This window comes from Tyto alba, unplaced genomic scaffold (assembly GCF_018691265.1).
Source record: "Tyto alba isolate M040663 unplaced genomic scaffold, T.alba_DEE_v4.0 Super-Scaffold_44, whole genome shotgun sequence".
Classification (NCBI taxonomy): domain Eukaryota; kingdom Metazoa; phylum Chordata; class Aves; order Strigiformes; family Tytonidae; genus Tyto; species Tyto alba.
This window is the reverse complement of record NW_024881320.1, coordinates 2,056,695-2,081,062: the sequence shown is the minus strand read 5'-3', so window position 1 is coordinate 2,081,062 and position 24,368 is coordinate 2,056,695. Positions and strand designations below refer to the sequence as shown.

Here is a 24,368-nt window from a genome sequence, read left to right as displayed (position 1 = left end):
CTAGGAAGATGACAAGGAGACATTTGATGTGATTAAAATCTAAAATACACTTGACAAATTGGAGAAATGGCCTCAAATCAACAAGACAACATCAAATGGAGACAGGTGAAAAGTGCTACATTGAAGAAAAAGAAAGAAGGTGTACAAATTCAGGTCAGGGAACAACAGATGATGCAAGAGGCTTGGGCTTAGCTATGACAAACCAAACATGCTTCAGTTTGTGAATTGGAGTTGTTCAACTGTCACACAGACTTGGTTTGTGACACTAAAAATTGAAAATGTTAGCAGGTCTTAGAATTTATAAGAAAAAACTTGCAGCTGACCTAGCTAGGGCTTCACCTTCCTTAAAAAATAGTGAGAATTGTTTAATGAAGTATTTGTGGCTCAGAGTGGAATTCAGATGCTACATGTAGCTATTAGCCTCATTGTAGGTAACTGTATCCCCTGTGGCCTCCAGCTGTGGATTTTGGACAGGACTATCCGGTGGATCACACAGGACCTTATCGACATCTCAGACACCTCAGAGCTCTCTCACAAGGATTGAGATGCCTGTGCTTAGGCAACTGAACACTACCCTAAAAATGTGATTACAAACTATTCTAATTGCATGAAATGCATGCACGTTCTATAATATAGTCTCAAAAACATTTTTTTAAAAAAAGGCTTTTTCAGAGAACAAGTTTTGAAAATATGTTCAGGATGTGTTTGCTATCTCTGCTCTCCTTTCTTTGTCACCTCTCTTCCCATTTTCTGCTTATCCTTCACAGACACACAGATTTCCATAACCAACACGACTCTTCAGTCATGCACCCTTTTACTTGTCTTTGAATTGGGTGGTGATGTGTTTGGGCTGAAGAATGGCAGTGTTCCAGTTGTTTGTTACCATAAAGGAGCTCAGCAATTTATTTGGAATGAAAGGCAGCTTGGCCCATCGCAATTAAAAAATGAAAGGCCTCAGTAGATAAAACTGGTCTACCAACACCTTCCTGATTTGCAAGATTTACGTTTCCTCTTCAGAAAATGTGGGTTAAGGAAGCCATAATCCAGTGCTTTATATGATTCAAGAACTCTGTTCTGTTTCCCTGGGTAAAATGCTGCAGATGAAGTCAGTACAACAGGAGGAGTCACTGAACTGAAACTCCCAGGGGGAAGCAGTCATTGTTGGCCTTTATCAGAGTGGTCTCAGCAGAGCAGCCTGACAGAGTTCCAGGACAAGATTTATCTGCAAAACATGAGCTCACACACACACTGGGTTGCTTCTCCCCAAAACTTGCTAGAGAACGGCATTTTTCAAGCAGAGCTTTAGCTTATACATTCATTGCATAAGCAACAACTTTCTTTTTAGAATACAACGGCTATATTGCTTTTTTACTAAATAAGGTCCAATTTTCCAGTAAGTTAAGGGTGCTAGATTGGGTCCTCTAAGCACACTGGTTCCTTTGTCTCACATATTTAATGTGCATGAGACAGCCGTGAGAGTGGTATGTACACACTTACACTGCAGCTGTCAGGACGACTTTATTTCTTCACATCCTTCTCTTCCGTCTGTTGCTCCCCTGTTTCTTTCGGCCTCTTGCTGTCTAGTCCCTTCCTCCCCAGACCACTCTCCTCTTACAAACAGCCTTAAGGCACACACGGAGCAGTATCAGGCGAACAAGGACTCGACCAGAAAGACACACAGGGTGTCCCAGACGCTTTGCTAACAAAGGTTGTTAGAATTTATGTGGGGAGGTGTGAAGAGGGAGCCTGTTACCTGCCAGGCCCACAGACACGATCAGGAGCTGCCATCTTGAGGTGCTCTCAAAACCTGCATGTGTCAGTCATTCTCTCCTGGCATGATGGTGAAACACTTCTTTCTCTAAACAATCCTCAAAGCTCATCAGTTAAAAAAAAAAAAAAAAAGCAAAACAAAACAAAACAACAGCACTAGGTGGAGAGCAGACAGAGCTGGGCCCTCAAATACCAGGCGCAGAGGCTGAGGGGTGTCAAGGCAGTATGGAGCACAGGGCTGGCGTGTGCTGTGCAGTGACGGGAGCTGTTCTCTCCCCATGGGGCTTGGACGGTTTCACAGAATGGTTTAGGTTGGACAAGACCTTTAAGCTCATAGAGTCCAACCATTAAGCCAGGGCTGGCAGGTCCACCCGTAAACCGCGTCCCTCAGCACCCGTGTCTACACGTCTCCTAAAACACCTCCAGGGATGGCGACCTCAGCCGCTACCCCGGGGCAGCCTGTTCCAGCGCTTGGCAACCCTTTGGGTGAAGATATCTGTCCTAAAATCCCATTTAGGCCTCCCCTGGTGTCACTTGAGCTTGTGGGGTTTAAGTGTCTCACCTCCTCTCGCCGGCTAACCCAAAGCCGCCGTCCCCTGAGGAGGGCCGGGGGGCTGCCAGGGGACGGGCGGCGGGGGGCTCGTTGCCCGTTACCGTGTGTGTCGCCCCTCAGCGCCCAGCCGCCCGTTGCTAGGGCACAGTCACCCCGGGCCCCTTCCCTCCCTCCCTCCCTTCCCGCTCCCCGCCGCCATTTCCGGCGCTCCGCCGCCCCGTCCGCCGCGCCGCCCGCCCGCGGGGCCCTGGTTCCGGCGGCGGGGCCGCGATGCTGCCCGGCGGGGCGGGCCGGCGGTTGCTGCGGGCCGGAGCGGCGGGCAGGTCAGCGGGGACGGACCGGGCGGGTCGGCCCTTCCCTTCCCCTCCCCTCCCCTCCCTTTTCCCTTCCCCCGAGGCAGGCGCCTGAGCCCCGGGAGCCTCCCGGCCCCCCGCCGCCTGCCCCCGCGCGTCCGAGACGCGTCTCCGCAGAGCAGCGGCTCCCCGGTTGTTTTGTTTCGGTTTTGTTTTTATTTTTCCCCTTTCAGGTACAAAGGGATGAAGAACTGGGGGGTTATCGGGGGGGTGGCCGCCGCCCTCGCGGCGGGGCTGTACGTGCTGTGGGGTCCCATCGCCGAGAGGAAGAGGCGCAGGAAAGGTAGGGCGGGCCGGGGGCGCGGGGGGAGCCCCGGGGGCCGCAGCCCGGCTTCTCCTGGCTGGTAGCAACGCCCCTATCCCTGTCCTTTATTAGTACTAAATTTTTATTATAGTAAATTGTTTTCCCTTGCTAAAGATATAATTTTGGTCACTGTCCTGTTTAGAAATGGAACAAATTAAAAAGTACGTATTAAACAAAGGGCTCTCATTACTTATGTAATGTATTCATTAAATCGATTGGCATTTTCCTAAAATTGTGACTCAGACGTGTTTTCGTGTCCTGCGATAAGTTCCTTACCGAATTGCTGCAGACAAGGCACTTTGTGTTATTTTGCATTTTTGGAATGCAAAACAAACGTGTTCTTATCGACCATTAGTACAAGAGACTCAAAAGTCTCTTGCTAAGCAGAGTCATACAGAAATACTTATTAATCCTTGGCAACCCAGGGGTTTTCGTAACACATACTCACCTGAGCAAAAGAGAAAGCTTCACCAAACCAGCTGAAGCACACAGCAGTGCAGCCTGTGACCCCACGGGCTCCTGTGAAATTGCACAAGGGACTCCTACACTATATATTGTAACCAAGAATTTTACAGTTTGCATGGTAACTTGCAGATGAATCTAAACCTTAGTGCTGTTGATAGAAATCTATTCCTATCAGGAAAAAGAATGAAAAAGATTTTACAGTGGTATAAGCCTGACACTGCCATGTATATCAACACTTTACAGCATGCTGTTGCACGTACCAGTGTCTTCTTGTTTTCATTGGGTGCAACTACCAAATAAACTGAAATAATATAGTTTTACTGTAATTTTAATACCTAACACAACACTTGCTACTGAAAAATAGTAAGGTTTTCCTAGACTTTATGGTGTAAACTCCCATATTTCTGTTTGTAGGGCTTGTACCTGGCCTTCTGAACTTAGGAAACACTTGTTTCATGAACTCTCTCCTGCAAGGCTTATCTTCCTGTCCGTCTTTCATCAAGTGGCTGGAGGAATTTACAGCACAATACAAGACAGACCAGAGCCAGTCCACTGAGCATCAATACTTGTCAGTCACTTTGCTGCATCTCCTAAGAGGTATTTTAACATGTGCTAAACTAAGAAGAAAATACTTAGCATCAGTGTTACCATTTCTAAGCTCCTTTCCTAGAAAGGAAGCTCATGTGGTCTTGTACTCTTCACTTTTTAATTTCCCTCACTTTGAACTCATTGGCCAAGTTCAACCAACTTTCACAGAAGGGTAGAGACCGGAAAGGTATTAAGTTACTGGACTGAGCCTGAACAGCACAAGGCCCAGCTGTAGGTGTCCCCAGAGCTGTTTGTTTCTTGCCCAACAGCTGAAAGTTTTCAGGTTTTCTTTGATTGACCTGGTAATTGAGAAGCAGCCAAACCAGCATCATGCACATTGCTCTGAAGAAGCTGTTTGCCAGCAGGTTGAATAAATCAAAGAGCAACAAGGGCACTGAAAATGTGGTTATGGCTCACGTTGCCACAAGCTTTAACACATTTGCTGTTCACAGTATTAATGGTTAAAACAGTATGAAAATGGACTCAGTAAAATTGAAGAAATAGGAAAATATTATCACAATTAGATGGGTACTCAGAATTCTCTATAAAAGAAAAATAATGCATTATAAGCCAATTTAAGTGTTTTTCCCCCACGGTTACTCTTTTACCAAAAATATGGACTACTAAATGAGATAATTTGTATGATGTTGGATACAAATGTTAAAGCCTCTAAGCCCAGGTTGATAACCTGTTGCAGACTTGCCCCTGTGCTAAATTCACATATCAGTTACATTCTCTCTAAGCACTCTAAATGTTTAAGCAATCTGGTGGCTCTCCCTGGCTTCCCTCACAGGGCTTTGTTTTAAAGGAAACCCATCAGAAGTTTACCTGTCTCAAGATGTTGTTCAAACTAAAATCGTGCTACTTAAGCACATACATGTAACTGATATAAGGATGATGGGGCGTTAATACTGAGGTCTCTGTGACATGGAAAGTACCGATTTTTACCCAATCCGCCAGTAAAAATTTGTCTTTCCAGACAGCGTTTGTATTATTTCTTCTCTCTGTATCAGCTGAGAAACATTTCACTTTGCATATGTATTAGATGAGGAGAATGTATGCAGTCAGTTAGCCTGAGTCAGATGAGAATGGTAATTAATACGTACTAGTTTGATTGTCACTGTCTACCTGTCTTAATCAAGAATAACTCTGCTGTAATCAATTACATGATGCTTAAGTAACATGCAGTCTAAAAGAAATAGATTGTTTTCTAACTGTTCTTTGTGGCTCCTTCTAACATTTTTAAATGCAATGTCTCTAGCTCTATCCTGTCAAGAGGTAACAGAAGATGATGTCCTGGATGCCAGCTGCCTGTTAGAAGTTTTAAGAATGTACAGGTGGCAGATTTCATCATTTGAAGAGCAGGTGATTACAGAACTGAATTTGGACTGCCTGATATACACCTCAGTGCTTAGAGATGGAATGATAGAAAATTGAAGCTATGGTACTGAGTGTCAAATCTGAATCTCCGCTGTAGCAAAAAGTTTGCTTTAAAAAGTAAAGGAAAACAACCATGTGATTGATGAATGGTGTTCTCAGTTTGTTTAGATATACATCATGGAAACCGTGGCTGCTTCAAACCCTCATACTTAATTACTTTCAGGTTTGGTACAATGGAGCCAGTAATATTAAAATAGACCAGATACAGCCCTAACTTCGCTATAGGTAATGGGTCTGTGCGAACATGCCACGCTGCGTCGAGGGATGGGCTCCACTCACATTTCCAAATTTAGTTACATGTAACATACAAGATTTAGAAGTCTTGTTTTCAGTATTTTCAGCCCCTAAGTAAGTGCAGCTGGCCAATGCACTCAACCATTTATTTCACTCATAAAATATGGTTTTATCTTTTGTATTTCAGAGCCAAAGCAAACAGATGTCGATTATGCTTTTATTGAAATCAAGGAAAGCAGGCATTTATGCATTCATTTTTCTCTTTTCCTCCAAGCATTTTAGTATCTTCTGAATTTACATGGCCCAGGATATTTATTTAAAATGTGTGCTGTTACAAAGTTCAGCTTTATAGAAAAAGCTTTTTGGTGAAACTGCATCAGATGCTCAAATTATTACTATTAATATATAAGGTGAGCTCTAAGCAGTAATATTTCCTTTAATTTCCTACTACAATGATATAGTCGTATGTGTATCAGTACTCTGGGCATATGTTTTCATGTCTTTCGTTTTCACTTCATCTAAGTCTTATGCCTCTATTTAATAGGATGCTCATGAACTGTTTCATGTCCTTACCTCTTCATTAGAAGACGAACGGGATCGTCAGCCACGTGTGACACATTTGTTCGATGTGCATTCCCTGGAGGTGATTTTTTTACCAATGTTTTTTCATTATCGGGAGAAGTTTCCGTGGTCTGCCTAGATTCCCAAGTGTGTCAAGTATAAATTGTCTGTTTAGAAACTGAAGATATTTTCATTGTGTTTACAAAGCTGTTCTTTAGTACTCTGATAGAAATTCATCAATAGGCTAGGCAACCTAAAGAATAAAAAAATGGTTTTGGTAAACAAATGTATTTGAATTTATAGTGATCCCACTTCCACGAGGGCTTTTGCGTTCCTAAATCCCTGGAATACAAGGACTGAAATACTAGCACAGAACAGCAGTCCATCTAAGCAGTTACTTATCTGTAAGAGTTGACACATAAAAGAGGTTTGAAAACTGCAGCATGGACATTTATGGAATAGGCCATTTAGAGGTGAAATTTATCTTATCCTCCAATTTAGTGATAAACTTCATGCAGGTGAAAAGTATCTGTCTCTTTTTGTATAAAATATATACAGAATGTTTATAAAATGTAACGCCTTTATTTTTGTACTCCCAGGCAGAGGATTCTGCAGATTAATTATTAATTTTATTAGAAGTGGGTTTTTTTGTCAGTTATAAATTTGTTGGGTACCAGGTTTTTTGGCCCTCCTCAAATACAGACAGACACAAACTCCCACAATTGTTCTAATGTCAGAAAGGCATATTAGGGATTAAATATGAACATATTTAATACTTAATGGTTTCTAAGGTAGGGCTAATGAAATCTTTTATCTTCCTCTAGTAGCAGCCAGAAATAACCCAGAAGCAAATAAGCTGCAGAACAAGAGGTATAGCTTTTTTCCATTCTGAAATATGAATATTCATAATGTAGTTGCTTTGTTTATTAGGGGGATAATATTAATTGATCTTTGTCTGTACTGAACTGAAATAAATCTCTTCAGCTGTAAGAAAATGTTAATTATTTGTCTGCAGGACTACAAATGTTATAGAGCAGTTACTTTTGTTACTGTGGTACAAAAATGTGGAATTGTAGTGATAAACACAGATGTATTGAAATTAAAAAGTTAATTTCAGCTTTGTGTTTCAGGGTCTCTTCCCCCTGTGTCAAATCACTGGAAATCTCAGCATCCTTTTCACGGAAGGCTGACCAGCAACATGGTTTGCAAACACTGTGAACACCAGGTATAAGAATGTGTGTCTGGTAATATGAATAGATGAAAAAGGATGTCTGAGTGTGTTCTGAAACCATCATCCCTTGTTTCTGACATAGTTGGTTTAAGCTCCAAAGGTTTGCAGGACTGATAGCTTAGCCTGTTACTTTTTCAGGTACTTACTATGGTATTGGTGATGAACAAGAATGTATCACTAAATATACTGAAGAAAATTAAACGTGATCCACTTTGTGGGGATAAGCGTTGTCATTATATTTAGTATTCAGTACCACAGCTGTCATATACTGAAAATCCACTTGCATGGGTAGCGGTTTAGGATGAGCTGTTCATTCACCATGAAGTATTGAGATTGCACATGCAAAGCCAAATTAAGTTGCAGTCCAGTTATCCAAAGTAAGGAGACGAAGATAACCTGGATAAAGAAAAAATACGGAAAGCAAATCTCATTTGGAGATCACACTGTAAGAAGACATCTAGTACTTCCACTTTTCAAAACCTTGCAAACAAATTTAAGTGAGCAGGGACAGCTTCAGCAGAAACAGGCACGGTGCTCGGGAAAGTGGGTGGTTTTGACCCTATTCCACCAGATAATTGTTGACAGCAGAGGGTATATGCTCATCTCTTGTGAGGTTGGTTGGACTTTTTTTTTTTTGGACTGTAATAAATTTTAGCTCACTGGATATGTGAACTGTTTTCTTGCAGAGTCCTGTGAGGTATGATACCTTTGACAGTCTCTCCCTGAGTATTCCAGCAGCTGTGTGGGTACGTATCCCTTGCTGACAGACAGTCCAGCCACTCTGCCCATTGCCTTGTCATCACAGCTCTATCTTCACTAGTGCCTTTTTAAGGTGCTACAGCCTAAGTATAAATGAGTAGCTAGTTTATTTTCTTGCCTTTTTATAAATGATCCTGTTGGGCTAATGCAGTACCTTATCACTAATGTGTTGGTGCAAATTACCAATTAATACAATAAGCATGACTTTGTTGACATTCATAGTTTTCTGTTTGTCCTGGTTGAGTAGTTGGTCTTTTCTGTGTCATTTGAACAGACCAGATCATCTCCTGAGGGCTGTTTCTGCATTCTTGGAAGGTGACCTTTGGGTGTGCCATCTCTGTGGTGGTTGTTCACAAGTTACCCAATACAGACTTTCAGATCAAGTGATTTCAACTGGGAATTGATTCTGTTTCCTTTTAGCTCTTGGAAAAACTTCACATGACAAAACATTGTAGATTTTGAGGGCAAAACGTGCAGGACATTTCTGAACTATAATGTTGTGTTATTTAACGTCTGCTAGTGATTTGTCGTTCCAGACAAGTAGCAACTACCTGCACTCATGGAAACTCTGACTCGTACCTACAGTATAAACTCCTGGACAGCTAGGATTGGGATTTGGGCACACCTTCTGCTACTTATGTTTTATTTTATACCATCATTGAAGATTATGCCCTTCATACTTAGAAGTATGTAGTACAGTCTACAAGGAAGGAGTGCCTAATTCAATTAAATGCTCTGTTTCTCCTGTGTAGAGGGTCAGAGTGCATAAAGTGACCCATGAAGTGCTAGAACTTTAGAGAAAAATAGTAACAGGGCCAGGAATCCATAGTTTAAAACTCCACTAAAGGAGTCACACAGGGAGTCATAGCTATTGTTCTTGTCTCAGGCTGCAGGGTTTTCCATGTTTAATGCAAGCTGAGGAAGAATCCTCATAGATATACAAAGTATACAAAGCCAGTTAGTCAGTTTTCTCAAGAAAGAAGTCTGCAATTGTATAGTTTCTGTGGAAGAAATTATGAAAAGTCCTTTCACAAAATTAAGTGGTATGCATCCAAAAATAACTGCAAATAATTTTGGTTTTTTGTACTAAGGGTCGTCCTATGACACTGGACCACTGCCTCCATCATTTCATCTCCTTTGAATCTGTAAAGGATGTTGTGTGTGACAACTGCACTAAAGTATGTCATTTTAATTTATATAACCTTCTAGCTCAGCTTTAAGCCTGCTGATGGAATTATGGCTTCAGTTTTCTACTCCTTTCTTTGTGACTTCAGGAAAGCCTCTCACCTGCCTGTGATTTCTTACATTGAAAATTGAGTTCCTTATCTCAGAATATTTTGAAGCTTTATTTATTACTAATATTACAAAGCTTACAGATGTCTTATTCTGTAACTACCAGGTATTATTTAGATAATATTTGGGATAACTTTTTTGTTCTGGTACTGTAAACAGTATTTTACAGTTGTCTGTAATTTGATGATAACCAAATTTGATGAATTCCGAAGTGGCTTGTTTGAAAACAAACAGAAATGGCATATGACTACACATTAACCCGGAGGCTGGGCTTGTTCTGTAAATGCTTGTTTCTGCTTGATTTTGGTTTAGTATTCTGATGCATTAGGATAGGCCAGCAATTCTTAAGAAAATTCCTAGAAAACTACTGTAGATGTGATTAACGTACTGAGCATAGTTCTAGATAGACAACTGCTTTTGTCTGCAGTGTGCAGACCTGCACTATTATGTGTAGTCTGATACAGCAGCTAATCAAATGGCTTTATTTTTCTCCCTTTGATTTCAGATTCAGGCAGAAGGGACTCTGAATGGACAGAGCATAGAAAACCAGAGAACAACATTTGTTAAGCAATTAAAGTTAGGAAAGGTGAGGCAAGCTAACTGTCCAAATCCATTTTTGAACCCTATTATACAGTCATTTCTATGTTTGATCTCTTTTGCTTGATGCCCACTTCTTGGTATTCTAGACTATGTTAATGTTTTACTTAAAGTAAGCTCATCTGTCAACTATTTGTAGGCATTGGGGCCTCAATTCAGCAAAACAACGAACTGTGTCTTAAAGAATGTCAGTATTCTACTGTTATTCAGTAAAACACTTAAATGTGAGTTTGGCTCAGTCACAGTTCATATGTCTTGCATTAATTCTTGATTTCCTTGGTAAGTGAAGTGATTCGTCTATACAATGTTTGTAGCATCTTTAGCAATTGCACATTTCAAAGAAATTAAGATGATCTAAATAAAACTGGTTTAAACAAGTGAATATGGTGCTAAGCATCAGATGTAATTTATATCAGAAGCTCTTACCATTTTTTGCTCTGTAATCATATAATGCAGAGGACAACAGGGCACTGGTCTGTAATTAACAGCCTTAGATGTCATGAATAATAATATGTACTTAGTGATAGAGGTTAACCCTGGCATGACTGAATGTCAGATATTTTTACCTACTTGACCTTTTCCCCCTGGTACTCTCACTGTGCAAAGCCATTACTTACTGAGTATTAACTAATGTCTTATAACAGCTCACTCCAACAAATTCCAATCCTCATTTCCACCTCACAGATCAATAAGCTAGATGAGACTGATGGGTGAGTTTTTTAGGAACATGCATATATTTCTATTGATTTTTTTTTTCTTCCATTTAGAGAAAACAATTAACGATAGCTATCCTACTGCCTAGGGAGTGAGCAATAGTAGCATTATCAGAAATCTCAAATGAGTTGTGAGTTAGTGTCATGTCAGAGGGATACTACTGCCAGTGAGCTTACACACAGATATAGTAGCATGAAGGAACAGTTCAGTGATGCATTTCCCTATCCACTAGACTTACCAGATCCGTTAGTATGCTTTTAGCTGGAGCAGCTGTTTCTCTTCATTTAAAATCCATTTTGACTCTCCTTTTCTATAAATATTGCTGAAGCTCCCTCAGTGTTTGTGTATCCATCTGCAAAGACTGAGCTGGTCAAACCAAGGCACTCCTCTGAAACGTCACGAACATGTACAGTTCAATGAGTTCCTGATCATGGACATCTACAAATATCGCATTCCTGTTCATAAATCAAGCCAGAATGAGCTGAATCGGAAAAACTCTGAAAACACAACACCTGGAACAAAGGAGGGGATAGCAGTAAAACCTTCAGGTACTTATTTTGAAATGAAAATATATCAAATATTTCTACATTTCAGTGATAAAACATTCTGATTTGCAGAATGAACATAAAAGCAGTATCTTTATTTGGATCTGTGCAGTGAGGAAAGGTAGAAATCCCTTTCCCAGCAAGCATTAGGATACCCTGTTCCAAGTTTACAGTTCAGTTTTGCTAATTTAATTTGATCCTACTAAATATTAAAAAAAAAACCCTTACAAACAAAAGATCTGAGATAGCGTAGAGCTCACATATTTTATGTCCACAGGATGAAGGAATGTTGAACTCGAAGTCCTAGGGATTATCTTGTTAGTGATCTTGTCTAAGGCTTCAGGACAAGCATAGAAGGAATGCAGGAAATTGATGGCTTCTTAAAAAATTATTAGAAAATCTAGCTGTAGAAGTCTGTCACTAGGCAGCTCAATATTCTGTATAGTTGGGATTTTTTAAGTATGGTCATTTTCATATTTGTGTCACGTAAAAACAATTACCGCTGTCTTTGGATATTCTACTCTTCCGCATCTCTTAAGGGATTGTGATATGTAATGAATTAAAATAAGTAAAATACCTTCATATTCTGTGATGAAAGGTACAGCAGGAACAGAAGCACTGTTATTAGCATTACTAATAGTAGCGTTTAAGTTAAATTACTCAGTGTCTACTTTCTCTTGCAGATGCACAACAGCCATCTGGTACTAAACTGCTCTTTATGAATGGTGCCTGCTCCTCTTCATTTTTATTGTCCTCGGGAACTTTTCCACTTGCTGCATTCCCTGACTGCAGGTAAGTTAGAGATTTGTACGTTATCTTCTAGTTTCTGTCCCTTCAAATGATGTCTTCCTTTATTGTGTCTCTATTAGGAGGCTGCACAGTCACAGAATTTAACATCTATCCTAGCTCCTGTGCAGAAATTTTTTGCTTTTCTCTTGGCTGATTTTTAGTGGTTGTCTTTGGTTCCACTTCTCTCCTAGAAAAGGGAGTAGAGCATATTACAAGCAAAACTCAGAATCTCCTTTCTGTGGTTCATGGTACAATAAATCATCCTTCTGAATAGCCATAATCTTCTTCTTCTTTTTTTCTTCTACCCATTCCTTCCATTTTTATCTCAAACTCTGATTTTAAAACTATTCTAAGAAATCCACAGATCTCCTACAGATTTTTTTCAAACATTATATTTAACAAGCTTTATTTAAGTTGCAGCTGCCATGATTTTACTTAGTAAATCAGCCTTGATGCTTCTCCTGGTAATCTGTTTTCTTGGCCTTTGAAAACATTCGCTTATTTTCATGCTGGTGACCAATGTCTAGTTAGTTCTATACCACTTCTTCTATCTGCTATTGCATATTTTCCCTGTGGGGAAGACAATTCACACAATCACTGTGTGAAATGAGAAGCCTGGAAGCATTTTGTGTCAAATGTTTGTTATGAAGACAGTTGTAGAGCAAGTCCTTGAAAGTGTGGCCACTGTTATCTGCAGGTTACTGGCTGCAATTTTACCTCTTCTCAGTTCTAAGCACATTCTTCTAGAACAGTTTTCCCATCTAGTAACAGTGCCTTAAGAACTAAATACTGGCACATTGGTAGGTTTGATGGAAAATGCAGTTGCAATCAGTTGTGCTGTGCAAAATGTAGTAGCCCTCTGTAGCATCAACTTTTAAAATGGTTTGGGTTTCTTGGTAATAGAATAAGGCAGCACTGCAGTGAAGCCTTGGTATACTGAAAAGTAATTCCAAGGCAGTGCGTCTCTTACGGAGCCGTCTACTTGCTCTAAAAAGAAATTGCAGCTGAAGACAAAGCAAGTGGGGCTGCCTCTGGTATGTGTGTGGTCCGTGAGGGCTGCTGACTCTTTCCTTTCTCTCGTTTGTCCTTCAGTTCCCCTGTATACCTCTACCGTCTGATGGCAGTTGTAGTTCATCACGGAGACATGCATTCTGGACACTTTGTGACTTACCGCCGCTCTCCACCACCTCCTAAGAGCCCCCTCTCAGTCAGCAGTCAGTGGCTGTGGATTTCAGATGACACCGTTCGCAAAGCCAGTCTGCAGGAAGTCCTTTCTTCTAGTGCTTACTTGCTTTTTTACGAGCGTGTTCACTCAAGGGTACAGCACCACAGCTTGGAGTTGAAAGCTAAAGACTGATTAAGAGAGCAGAGGACAAAAACTGATAAAATTCTTCTAATGAGATCTACGTTGCACCTCCTGTCTGTTATGCAAATAACCCACCACAGGCCCTTTAACTTCCCCCTCCCTCTATGGCAACAGCTGGCTCCTGCTGGGAGCTGTGTTTTGTACCAAAATTACGCTACCCAAAGTTGGTCCGCTAACACTGCACAGTCCAAAGTGTATCTGTATTAGAGAAGCATTTATTGTTAGGTAGTAATTTTGTCAACAACACAGCTCTGAAACAGACATTTCAAACAGACTTCCCAAGGCTGTATTCCATAGTCTGACATGTATGTAAATTTTCAAAGGGAGATGCTTAATCCCATACATTTCACTGCAGATGTTTCTGAACAGGGGAGCCCCAGAAGCGGTTGATGGGAAGCTACCGTTATCAAAGGCAATGATTTCAGAAACAAAGTGCCTTCAGCTTATTTGAATAGCTACATCATCACTGTCTGAGTCCACTGCATGTTGGTTGCGTTCTGATAAACGTCTCAAGATGATGGGATGAACTACTAACGGAATCAGATGACTCTTGATATCCCAGCTAATCAATAAAGTAAGGCATCTCTACATGACATGCACGATCCAAAAAATCACTTCCCTATTCAAGTAATCTTCCCAATATTTTAGTTCTTTATATATAATACAAGCACTTCTGTTGATTCAAAGTGCTGTTTTCCGGGAGAAAAAATACATTTTTTTGTCTATTAAGAGCCAAGTTCCTGATTTATTTCTCTGTATATTTGGAATATAGCTGAAATCAAGAGACAGAAGCATTTGCTAACAATCAGTATTGTAATTTTCTTCACCACTATGAAACTGTTGAATACAGTTGCTTGTAGTATCGACTACAACTTTTAACGCTGTGATTTCAAGGCTACTGTAATTGGTGTTCTAGACCTGCCCTTCCTATTTTAATGATAAAAGCTGCCATTTCTTATCAACTGTTCAGACACATGCTGCCTGGCTTGCAGTTGAGCTTTAGAGTTTGTACCCGTTGTGATTGTGAACTGAGGTGTATAGCAACCCAAGCATCCTTGTTGAGTATACACGATTGCATCGGGACTGGCGGGCACTTACTTGTCTTGTGAAGTAGTACGGCAGTCTGGAAAGACTCGTGTCGCTGCATTAGATACAGACGGTCATACAAGTAGAAGTAAGGTGTCCCTTGCTGTTCTAGATTGTTTTGACATGTCAAAAAACTAAATCCCAAACAAAACACGGAGGGAAAAGCAGCAAAAATTATCCTCTTGACTGCTTTTCTATTACTGGGAATAAAGTATGTAGGCTGGTTTTAGGTCTTGTCTATCCTTGTAAGCTTGGAGGAAAAAAAAATGCATCAGACAAACATTTTCAGTGTAAAACAGCAGCTAAGTTTTTAAATGGTAATAACTGTCTTAGTAGTTTTTTTAGGGCAACTTGGTACCTCGTACCTTCATATTGCTGCCCAGAGCTCATGGGCATTCAGAGTTCCTTCCTGGGAGGCTGAACCCCAGCCACAACAGGAGTGGTAATGGATGTATATGCAAAACTATTTACACAACTCCTCATTCCAGAGTATGGACCACAATTCCTGCTCCAAGTAATGCTCATATTACATAAAATAGTCTTTATAAATCTACCAACGTACTAATTCCTGATAAGTCTCCCTGTCTGTGCTAGGCTAGCAGTAGCGTGGTTTTAACCTTTCTAAGTATTTGAAAAACAAGAAAAACAAAGAAAAAAACCCCTAGAAGGATGCAAAGTGCCAAAAATGCCCTGGCCATTGAACTAAGACCCAAGGGACTTGCAGAAGGTGAAAGCCCTCTGTTCTGGGCAGCATGGGTGTGCAGTAGGAGCTCCGTAAAGCAGTGCTGGGTGTCATCCAAGAAAAAACATCATGCAAAGCATCTGGCTCCAGCAGGTCTACCATTTGAACCTCAGAACTTCAGAATGTTTCCACTGCCAGCAGCGTATATTCTGCAATACCTCTTCTCAACAGGGTCCGTTTAGAGTTTTTAAATGAATTTTTGTGAAGTTCATCTGAAGAGGTCGCTTTGTTTCGAAAGCAGTAATGCTGGAGGTGGGTCAGAACATATGCACACGATGAACAAAGTCTTAAACTCGTCAGCTTGCAATAGGGACGTAAAGCCACGTGCTACTGCAAGCTTGTGTGTTCAATATATTTTTCCTCTGCACAGAGCTGCTTTCCAACAGGGGGCAGTTTGATGAGAATGAAAGCACAGTCGCTGTACGACACTGATAAACTGCTCAGATTCACTCAGCTGCAGATTTACTCTGAAAGCTTCTCCAAGGGCTATAAAGATGAGGGTTGGGTAGTCAGCATTTGTTCTAGCTTTCACCGTTAGGAAGGAGTAGATGGTCTTGGCTTGGCCCTCAGCGTGAGGAAGGGAGCAAGTATCAGCACCTCGGTCCTGGTCCTGAGCTGTGCCAGATAGTCCCAGCCCACCGTGAGCATCAAAGACCTCTGCAGATGTTTGCCACCCAACCCTCACCTCTTGAAGTCGTTGGGCTCTGTGCAGGCACACGAGGCTCATCAAACACTGTTACTTACTACTCACAAACTTCCGTGGTGGAGAAGGTGTTAATAAAATGTAAAATGTTAAAAAGCACCAGGTAAGATCTCCAAGGATGACATCTCTGTGCTTGGATTATTCTTATTTTGTGCATTATTTAAAAAATGTATGATATAGTCAAACTACTGCACTGCTGTTTGAAGTTGATTTTTCACTTCGGGGTATTTTTGTAACTGTACAGTAGCAATAAAAGAACTTATTAGAAAAAATAGCTGTTCACATGTGATAACGTCTTGAAACAAACACCAAGCTATAAGCCAAACTGCATTTGGCATACGAGACAGAAGCAGGACTTCGCATTCTCTGGATAAGAAGCATTCATGGAGGAGCTCTTCACACTATATATAGAGAATTTTCTAGTAATGGCAAAGGGTGGGAAGTACCAACTCCAAATTTGTCTAAACAGGCATTAATTCCTAACGGACGTACTGCTGAAGGACAGAGCCCATCACTATTTCAGATGTTTGTAGCCTGTTTACAGGGGGTTCAGTTCACATTCTCACTCGGTATGCACCACTGCTTGATTTCACAAGACCTGTGGGTGACTTTGGACGGTGTTTCCTCACTTCAGCAGGATTCACTGTCAGCGTGGAAGGTGATGGCTTTCAGCTAGTCAGAATGGAATCCCTAAGGATAATTATTTAGAAAAACAGACACCTCTCAGAAGTTACAGCCTTTCACGCTGTGTTGTCCACAGGAATTATACAACCCAGTTTTTCCCAAAAAGGTCATCTTACACTCCCTGGTTTCTGTACAGACAAAATCTGAGGAAGAAGGGGCCCTCCCCCTGTGCAGTAGCACCTCGTGCTTCCTCCTGCCCCACCATGCTACTGACCAAGTGAACCCAGTCTCCCATGTCATCAGAGGAATATAAGCAGACAAAAGTCATAGTGACTGTAAAACGTGCAGCCAGCCATGTTGCACTCACTATATTTGTATCTTTGTGCTCCTCTTTTTCATGTCAGTCTCATTTGTATTTTGTTTTTTAAAAAACAAGCAAACCATAGCTCATTGACAGAGCATACAAGAAAATGTCCCCTGTTGAACAGTATCAGCTTCCAGGCTCACTCTAAATGATTACATCTTGTACTTTATGGTATGTATAAATTATTTCACCGCTATCTCAAGGATATAGAGTATTTTGATTTTTTTGGAAAACTGGCCAGATTAAGATCAGCTGAGAACAAACTTGTTTTGCTCAGGAAGAAGGGCATTACCCATTAAAAATATGTATCAGCAGGACTACAGCAACATTTCACAGAGAAGTATTCTTGGCTAGTCGCAGTCTTTATTAGAAAGTTACCAAGTACGCTATCATCTCCTCTCCTGGTTTAATTTGTTCATCTTGTACCTTGGATCATCAAAGGCAGCGTTTGAACAAGGAATTGACAGCTATGTCAGGGAAAAAAAGCTTCTATTTTTTGAGTCAAAAGACCTGGTGTTTGATTGCTGAATATTTCACTTCTTGGCTGCAGTCATCACTTTCCGAAATGTGAGGTTGATTCTTGGGGTCAGTACTCTCTTGCGGGTGGGCAGGCTGTGGTACCAATACACGTTGGTGGGGTACTTCATCATCAGCAGGCTACCGTGGGCTAGCTGCAGTTTGATGGGCTTAATGTGGCGTGTTGCATTTTTCCCCCTGGAATCACAGTGCCTGAAAACAAAGTCCCTGCAAGCTCCGAAGGACACAGACGCGATAGGACTGCGTGGAACCAGTTCTCTCTCGTCATCTCGATGTTCACCTATGTGGTCCCCACCATCTTTATACCTGTACACAGAAGAAATTAATTAGTTCTACCAATCCAATTAAATGAGCATAAAACAATGATCTGTCAATACTGTTGCCCAAGTAATTTTTCATTTGAACAAGTTGCTTGATGTAATTGGAAAAGATACATACCTGTTAATAAGAACAAAATTAAAAGTATGTCCTGTGTCCAAAGTGACGCGGTCTCTGATACGGGTGAGAACTGGAATCCATGGCTTAGGAGAGAAGGTAACACCCGAGTAAGTATATGTTAATTCAGGGTCTCCATAGGTTACCTGCTTCCTTGGAATGTCATGCCATTTGCCAAACACGTGCAATTTTGTCATTTCACCTGTTTAAACAAGAGAAGGATCAAAACCAACTCTGTATTACCTCTGCAGTTTAGAGTTTCAACACCTTTCTTGATTTGGAGCTTCTGTGAAACTCCAGTGGGACAACAGAAATGAAGATGCTGATGACAACCCAAAAGTTGTCATCTGTTTTCAAGTGATGACAACCCAAAAGTTGTCATCTGTTCTCAAGTGTTTCTGTCCCAACAGAGTACTTAACCCTCAAGTTTGACACTGCTTTACTATCCCCCTTGAATGTGTGACAAATGGGATGAGCACCCCCATCATATCCTGTTGAATTAATGTGACTGGTGATATCTCATATATATATACTAACTCCTGCCATCCTTCCAGGTTTACCCCTGTTCTTTGGAAACATCAAAATGGGAATAAAACCATTTGACAAATACTTCAAGTTAAGCAGAACTAACCCTGCAGGATCAAACCTGTGCTTGCACTTCACTTCTCAGGGCCAGATTCTGCAAAGATCAGGCACCTGCAGAAACCTCTCCACCGCCTGGCAGCTCTGCCCAGGCCATGGGAGCCATCCCGGGACTCGCCCTGGGCAGGGAAACGCTTCACCGGGTGGGAGCTGGGGGGTGTGCGCATGCACTGGGAGCTGGAAGCCGGGTCCCCCGACGGCCGTTACCTTCGAAATACTCCACCTCCTCTTCCAGCTGCTGGAAAATCTCGTCAGCCTCGGCCTTGCCGAAGAGGAGCCGGTAGTCACAGCTCAGGCCCTCCGCACGGATCTCCTGCCAGGGGGGCTGTCCCGAGGCGGGCGCCTCTGGCCGCGGCCTCTTCCCACCGTCCCCCGTTTCCCCGGGAGGGCGTTTAACCACGTATCTATCCATCGGCACCGGGGGAGCAGGCGGGGACGCCCGACTCAGGGCAGGCAACCTCCTCCCGAGCAACAGCCCCAGGGGCTACCGGCAAGCGGCCCCCTGAGGGAACGCGGCGAGGGCGGGAAACGCCGGCCCCGGAGGGCAGGGGCGACCGCGCATGCGCCTGGGCGGACGGTGCCTCGCCCCCCCCACCTCCGCTGGGCACCGCCCCCCCGCAGGCGCGCGCTGTTGGAGCCAGATCCTCTACCCGCCGGTTCCCGCCGCCGCAGCCGCTGCCGCCCCTTCCTGCTCCTGCTCCTCGCCCTGTCTCGTCCCCGCCACCATGATCGGGCAGAAGACGCTTCACTCCTTCTTCAGCGCCGCGCCGGCCAAGAAGCGCGGCCGGTCCCCGGAGGCGAACGGCGATGCTGAGGTGGCGAGGGGGGGGGGAAGCTGGGAAGCTGGGGGCGGGGGTGCGCTGGAGAGGGGAGAGACGGGGCTGGAGGTTGGGGGGTAGGCGGCTGTGGAGGCGGGGGGGGCTTGTGGCAGCTTGGGGGGGGGGGGGGGGGCGGGTAAAGGGAGCACACACCGAAAAACCCCGCGCTCTGCACGCCTGACTGACCTGCCCTTCAAGGCCACGCTCCGCTGCTGTCCAATAGGCGCTGAGTGCGATCGTCGCGTCACGGTTGTTAGGCTGAGCGGCTCCCCGCCGGCCGTGGCAAGCCAATAGGGAGAAGCGGGTGTTTCTCCGCTGGCCAATGCGGAGCGGGAGTTTGCGCTTTCCCGCTTGTGGGCGGGACCCGCGGGGGGTGCAGCGGCCAATGGGGGCGCCGGTGCTTTTTGCCGCGAAATACCCGCGTGCCGCGGGGCCGCCCCGCGGAGGGCGTGGCGTGGCCGGGAAATGGCGGTTGCGGGGCTCCTGCGGCTGGGCCGCGCCGCCCGACGCCCGCTCTGCAGCAGCCTCTTCGCTCGCCTTTCACAGGTCAGCGCCGCCAAGAAGGCGAAAGCGGCGGGAGAAGAGACGGGCAAAGCCTCGCCGCTGAGCCCGGAGCAGCTGGAGCGGATCCGCAAGAACAAAGAGGCGGCGTTGCAGCGGCTGGCCGAGCGGAGCGCACCCCCGGGCTTCGGCGAGAGCTGGAGGCGGCAGCTGGGCGAGGAGTTTTCTAAGCCTTACTTCATGGAGGTGAGCGGGGCGGGCCGGCCCCGGGCTGGGGGGCGCTCCCCGGGCTGAGCCCCCGCTTTTCCCCTCCATTTGCAGCTGATGGCGTTTGTGGCAGAAGAGAGGAAACGCTACACGGTCTACCCGCCCCCCGAGCAAGTCTTCACCTGGACGCAGATGTGCGACATCAGGGATGTGAGTAGAGCTGGGGGAGGTCGACAGCTGCTGGTGTGTTTAAAACTATGAAAACACGGGGTTGGGTGCCCAAAACGCGTTGGTTTGGTGCTTGATCTCCTCAGCGTCAGTCCCGTGGGATGTGGATGCTGCTGTTTCTTTCCTGTAGCTTAGAAGCCAGGATTTCCCTTTCATCTCTGATGCTGAAACATGCATTTATTGTTTTATTGCCTTCACTGGCCACACAGTTTCCTTTTAGTTGGACTTTTGACCTTATTTCCAGTGTGACCAACTTAACGTACTACTTGATTTTTTAGATCTCTCATCTCTTGTTTGTTTTTTTTTTTTTTTCCAATTGATCAGTAATGGACTCTAATTTAAAAACAAATCACAGTGTTTAAACTAATCCCATTTCCAGTAAGCCATGTCAAAAATATCATAGCAAGTGTGGCATAAAACTAAAATGTGAGGAAATTTACTTTGAGGCTCTTTGAAAATGTTGGTCTGCACTCAAAATATCTTCATAATCTTAGCAGTGAAGCTGTGGTGATGTTAATCCTTAGTGTTAGGTGGGGGCTGTGTTCTTGTTTATAATGAAATGTCAGTGATTTGACTTAAATTTCTGGGGCCTGGTGTTTTTTTTTTGTCTGTGTGTTTGTTTTAGGATAAAGCTCACTTATAATTTGTTTTTCTTTTTTCTTTTTTTTTTTTTCTCCCCTCTTTTGGGAATAATACTCAGTGCTAACAAAGTTTTGCTTTCAGGTGAAGGTTGTCATTTTGGGACAAGATCCATATCATGGACCTAATCAAGCCCATGGGCTCTGTTTCAGTGTCCAAAAGCCTGTTCCACCTCCCCCCAGGTATGACAGCGCTCAATTTGCAAAATCTCTTATTTACTAATTATTTGCAGTTCTGTGTTACTTATAGCTGTGAGTCAGGTGATAGGAAGTGTGTTGCCTAGAAAAAAAAATCATTGCAAAATTTATAGATAATTCTGTATAGTTTGATATTCTGAAGAGCATGCTGGATGTAAATTTGCATTTTCAGTTGTGCTGAGACCATCTCATTAAGCTTCTATCTAGACACACAGAGGGAAGGTCCTTGTTACCCTGTTTCTACAAATGACTTAAACAATAAAATTGAAATTAATACTTTCTTGCCTAGTTGAAAAGCAGTAAGTGATGCTCTTTGCTCATATCTTTAAATGTGCATATTTAAAATCTGATGTTTTTGTTTGCAGTTTAGAAAATATTTACAGAGAACTGTCAATGGATATTGAGGACTTCACTCATCCTGGTCATGGTGATCTAACTGGCTGGGCCAAGCAAGGTGAGTTAATAGACACTCTAGTAGCATGTCCGCTACAGGTCATGAAGAAGCCTAGCTAGAAAAAAATCCGTGGTTGAAGACAGTCCATCTGTAGAAAAGAAAACCAATTCTGAGTGCTTGTCACTTAGCAGGTACCTTAGACTGAAAATTTATCATTTCTCAGGGAAGCAGGAAAAAGCAGCTAACGTTTGATTTATTTTTTTTATTTTTATTTTTCTGTTGTTATTTTGTTTTGGTTGTTTCATCCTCTGTGTATCTGCTTGGTTTGCTAGGAGTGCTCCTACTCAATGCCGTCCTCACGGTGCGAGCTCACCAGGCCACGTCCCACAAGGAGAGAGGCTGGGAGCAGTTCACAGATGTGGTGGTGTCCTGGCTCAACAAGAACTTGCATGGTGTTGTCTTCATGCTGTGGGGAGCCTACGCCCAGAAAAAAGGCAGCTCCATTGACAGGGTACAGGTTATTCTTCCCTCTCACTAATTTTTTTTTTTTTCTTCAGTTGGGTGGACACTAGAGGGCACTTCACTTACAGAATTGAGTTTTTTTCCCTGCTTGAATTCTACTGTCAAATTTAGTTGCCTTTCTGTTTTAGCTTAGCCTTTGCCAGAATTAAGCAACAAAAGTGGAGCAAGTGTCACCTTGTGTTGTCAGAAAAGTGTCCAGATGAGGACAGAAGTGTTTTTTCTAGGAATAGGCTCATGAATAAGTATAAAACTTGCTGTTAGGATTACAGCAGTTGAAAAATGGCCAGGGCTTTGCATAGGCCATCCTCCTCTGCTCAGTGCGATAAAAGTCTTTGTCCTCATGGCCAGTTCTTTGTGTCCTCAGGCTGGTGGCTGAGGAGGTGTAGAGAGGAAATCACACATGCTTGGCCGGGGCAGAAGCAGCCAGCCTTGTCCAGGGAGATGAAAACATGCAAATCTAACGAGCGATTTCCTTTAACGCTTTACAGAAACGCCACCACGTCCTGCAGACGGTTCATCCCTCACCTCTCTCTGTCAATAGAGGGTTTTTCGGCTGTCGGCATTTCTCAAAGACAAATGAATTGCTCAAGAAATCCGGCAAGAAGCCCATTGACTGGCGAGCGCTCTGAGCTGCGCACAGAAGCTTGTTGGGTCTAATGGTTGGAAACAGCCCCCGTTTCAGGGGTTGTCTTGTTTCTGAAAAACTTTTTCTGACCTGAGAATTACTCTTTGGATGTTGATCAAGGAACAAGTGACCAAACTTTCAGAGATGTTACATTTTTTTAAAATGCTTTTTAAAGAGCATGTTGGAGTGTTAGATGGACAGCTTTTCTACTGTTTTGAACAGGTCTCAGCCTAGTTTGAGGCAAACTTAAAAAAAACCTACCAGAGTTCTCTATTAATTTGTATCTGTGTTGTAATGGGAATAGATTTTCAGGCTATTGTGAAGGGATGTCAATTCTTACAGGTGAAGCTGTTTAGCTTTTGTAAATATCCTGCTGTGCTTCCTCCCACTACTTTGCCTCCTACTGTATAAATCTATATTTCGTATTTGGGGGGATGTGGAGCTGACTCTATGGGAGAAAAGGCAAATGCTTTTGGTTTTGGCTTTTTGCTACAGATTACAAGATTTATTAGAAATATGGCCTCTTGGAACTGTAAAGATCATACACTGTCAGAAGTGTTACTTAGTGTATCTGTACTCCCAAGATTTTGGGGTAAATCCCCCCCCAGGCTGCTGAGAGGAGACTGTGACCAAGGATCTGGTCGTGCTCTGAGCTTTTTCTTGTCATTTAGAGAAGAAAACAATATGCTTTTAGATTCTTACTGGGTGTATTAATCACTTCTGATTGATGACAGGTGAAGCTGTAATGACTGTCAACTTTGTGGTACCTGACAGTGGCAGTAAGAGAGGGTTTGTTCATCAAGATCTGCCAACTGACAGGCCAAAGGTTGTAAATTATTTAAGATCTTAAAACAGAGTGAGTTTTGTGCTTTGCCTTCATAGGAGCAAATTGAGGTTTCTAGCCACTGTTGAAAATAGCTGTTGGGACTTCTGGAACAAAGATGAGGTTGGACTTCGCTTCTGGGTCTCCAGTCCATCTTGACTTAAATTTAATGGAAGTGCCTTGTTTGTTTGGAAATGACATGTTTTTTTTATAGAATACCTCTGTAAAACTTTCTTTGGTATTTGCTCCAATAGGTAACACTAGTGCAAGTGAAGTTGACACTTGCTGTGGCTGTGTTTGTATTTTTGTTTGTTGGGGTTGTTTTGTGTTTTTTTTTTTCCTGCTCCCCACCAAACTGCGTTTTAAATAAAAATTCCTTTGTTTACGTTGTGGTGTGATCTTACTAGTGGGAGGAACGAGGGAGGGAAGTGTGCCTGAGGTGAGGCCTTGGCTTTGCAATGGGTGCTGGCCTCGGGAGGGTGTCCCTGTTCTCCCTGGGGGTTTCCCCCTGTTCCCCCCGGGGGAGGCAAAGCTCTGGGTGTGTAGGAGTTTGTCCTTGTCCCCGTGTCCAGGCACAGCGCCAGGGCACCTTTGTCCCTCAAGGATCGGGTGTCTTCCCCGGCCATACCCAGGCACCCCCCCCCCTTGCTTTTCTCCTCCCTCCCTTCCAGCAGAAGTTTTCCAAGCATGTTAGCAGGGAAATATTTCTGTTTGACGTT

The 24,368-nt window shown here is 43.2% G+C and overlaps 3 protein-coding genes and 1 long non-coding RNA gene across 7 annotated transcripts; 2 read left to right on the top strand and 2 right to left on the bottom strand.

Moving 5' to 3' along the window:
- The first annotated feature begins 2,621 nt into the window (after positions 1 to 2,621).
- On the top strand, positions 2,622 to 16,365 carry USP30 (ubiquitin specific peptidase 30). Of its 2 annotated transcripts, XM_042805160.1 has the most exons (13): positions 2,629 to 2,646; positions 2,850 to 2,959; positions 3,860 to 4,042; positions 5,295 to 5,398; positions 6,252 to 6,350; positions 7,096 to 7,138; positions 7,399 to 7,493; positions 8,186 to 8,245; positions 9,350 to 9,436; positions 10,057 to 10,137; positions 11,191 to 11,410; positions 12,091 to 12,199; positions 13,289 to 16,365. In XM_042805160.1, the coding sequence occupies exons 2-13, from the start codon at positions 2,860 to 2,862 to the stop codon at positions 13,551 to 13,553; spliced, it is 1,446 nt and encodes a 481-aa protein (XP_042661094.1). In that variant the 5' UTR covers positions 2,629 to 2,646; positions 2,850 to 2,859; the 3' UTR covers positions 13,554 to 16,365. The 2 variants fall into 2 exon arrangements, with proteins under 2 accessions (XP_032840719.1, XP_042661094.1); XM_032984828.2 differs by having other exon boundaries at positions 2,622 to 2,959; positions 7,099 to 7,138.
- On the bottom strand, positions 6,357 to 11,209 carry LOC116959631. The gene is made up of 3 exons (XR_004405981.2): positions 11,101 to 11,209; positions 7,646 to 7,895; positions 6,357 to 6,521 (listed from the first exon to the last, which is right to left on the bottom strand). It is a non-coding gene; the product is annotated as an uncharacterized LOC116959631 (long non-coding RNA).
- A 1,059-nt stretch (positions 16,366 to 17,424) lies between the features above and the next one.
- On the bottom strand, positions 17,425 to 19,121 carry ALKBH2 (alkB homolog 2, alpha-ketoglutarate dependent dioxygenase). Of its 3 annotated transcripts, none has more exons than XM_032984831.2 (3): positions 18,903 to 19,121; positions 18,057 to 18,255; positions 17,425 to 17,924 (listed from the first exon to the last, which is right to left on the bottom strand). In XM_032984831.2, the coding sequence occupies exons 1-3, from the start codon at positions 19,105 to 19,107 to the stop codon at positions 17,615 to 17,617; spliced, it is 714 nt and encodes a 237-aa protein (XP_032840722.1). In that variant the 5' UTR covers positions 19,108 to 19,121; the 3' UTR covers positions 17,425 to 17,614. The 3 variants fall into 3 exon arrangements, with proteins under 3 accessions (XP_032840722.1, XP_032840723.1, XP_042661096.1); XM_032984832.2 differs by having other exon boundaries at positions 17,825 to 17,924; positions 18,057 to 18,139; XM_042805162.1 differs by having other exon boundaries at positions 17,873 to 17,924; positions 18,200 to 18,255.
- Positions 19,122 to 19,144: 23 nt separating this feature from the next.
- On the top strand, positions 19,145 to 24,035 carry UNG (uracil DNA glycosylase). Its single transcript, XM_042805161.1, has 7 exons — positions 19,145 to 19,510; positions 20,060 to 20,260; positions 20,336 to 20,431; positions 21,173 to 21,270; positions 21,651 to 21,739; positions 22,012 to 22,190; positions 22,690 to 24,035. Exons 1-7 carry the CDS (start codon positions 19,256 to 19,258, stop codon positions 22,828 to 22,830), a joined length of 1,059 nt encoding a protein of 352 aa, XP_042661095.1. The 5' UTR covers positions 19,145 to 19,255; the 3' UTR covers positions 22,831 to 24,035.
- Positions 24,036 to 24,368: the final 333 nt, after the last annotated feature.

Excerpts from the sequence above, each read along its gene's own strand:
- USP30 (XM_042805160.1), top strand. The coding sequence starts at position 2,860 with ATGAAGAACTGGGGGGTTATCGGGGGGGTGGCCGCCGCCCTCGCGGCG. Across the intron at positions 8,246-9,349 it reads GTATTCCAGCAGCTGTGTGG|GGTCGTCCTATGACACTGGA; the intron begins GTACGTATCCCT and ends TTTTGTACTAAG. Across the intron at positions 12,200-13,288 it reads GCTGCATTCCCTGACTGCAG|TTCCCCTGTATACCTCTACC; the intron begins GTAAGTTAGAGA and ends TTTGTCCTTCAG.
- ALKBH2 (XM_032984831.2), bottom strand. The coding sequence starts at position 19,107 with ATGGATAGATACGTGGTTAAACGCCCTCCCGGGGAAACGGGGGACGGT. Across the intron at positions 18,256-18,902 it reads GGAGGTGGAGTATTTCGAAG|GTGAAATGACAAAATTGCAC; the intron begins GTAACGGCCGTC and ends TTGTTTAAACAG. Across the intron at positions 17,925-18,056 it reads AATTTTGTTCTTATTAACAG|GTATAAAGATGGTGGGGACC; the intron begins GTATGTATCTTT and ends TTCTGTGTACAG.
- UNG (XM_042805161.1), top strand. The coding sequence starts at position 19,256 with ATGCGCCTGGGCGGACGGTGCCTCGCCCCCCCCACCTCCGCTGGGCAC. Across the intron at positions 21,271-21,650 it reads CCTGTTCCACCTCCCCCCAG|TTTAGAAAATATTTACAGAG; the intron begins GTATGACAGCGC and ends TTTTGTTTGCAG. Across the intron at positions 22,191-22,689 it reads AAGGCAGCTCCATTGACAGG|AAACGCCACCACGTCCTGCA; the intron begins GTACAGGTTATT and ends AACGCTTTACAG.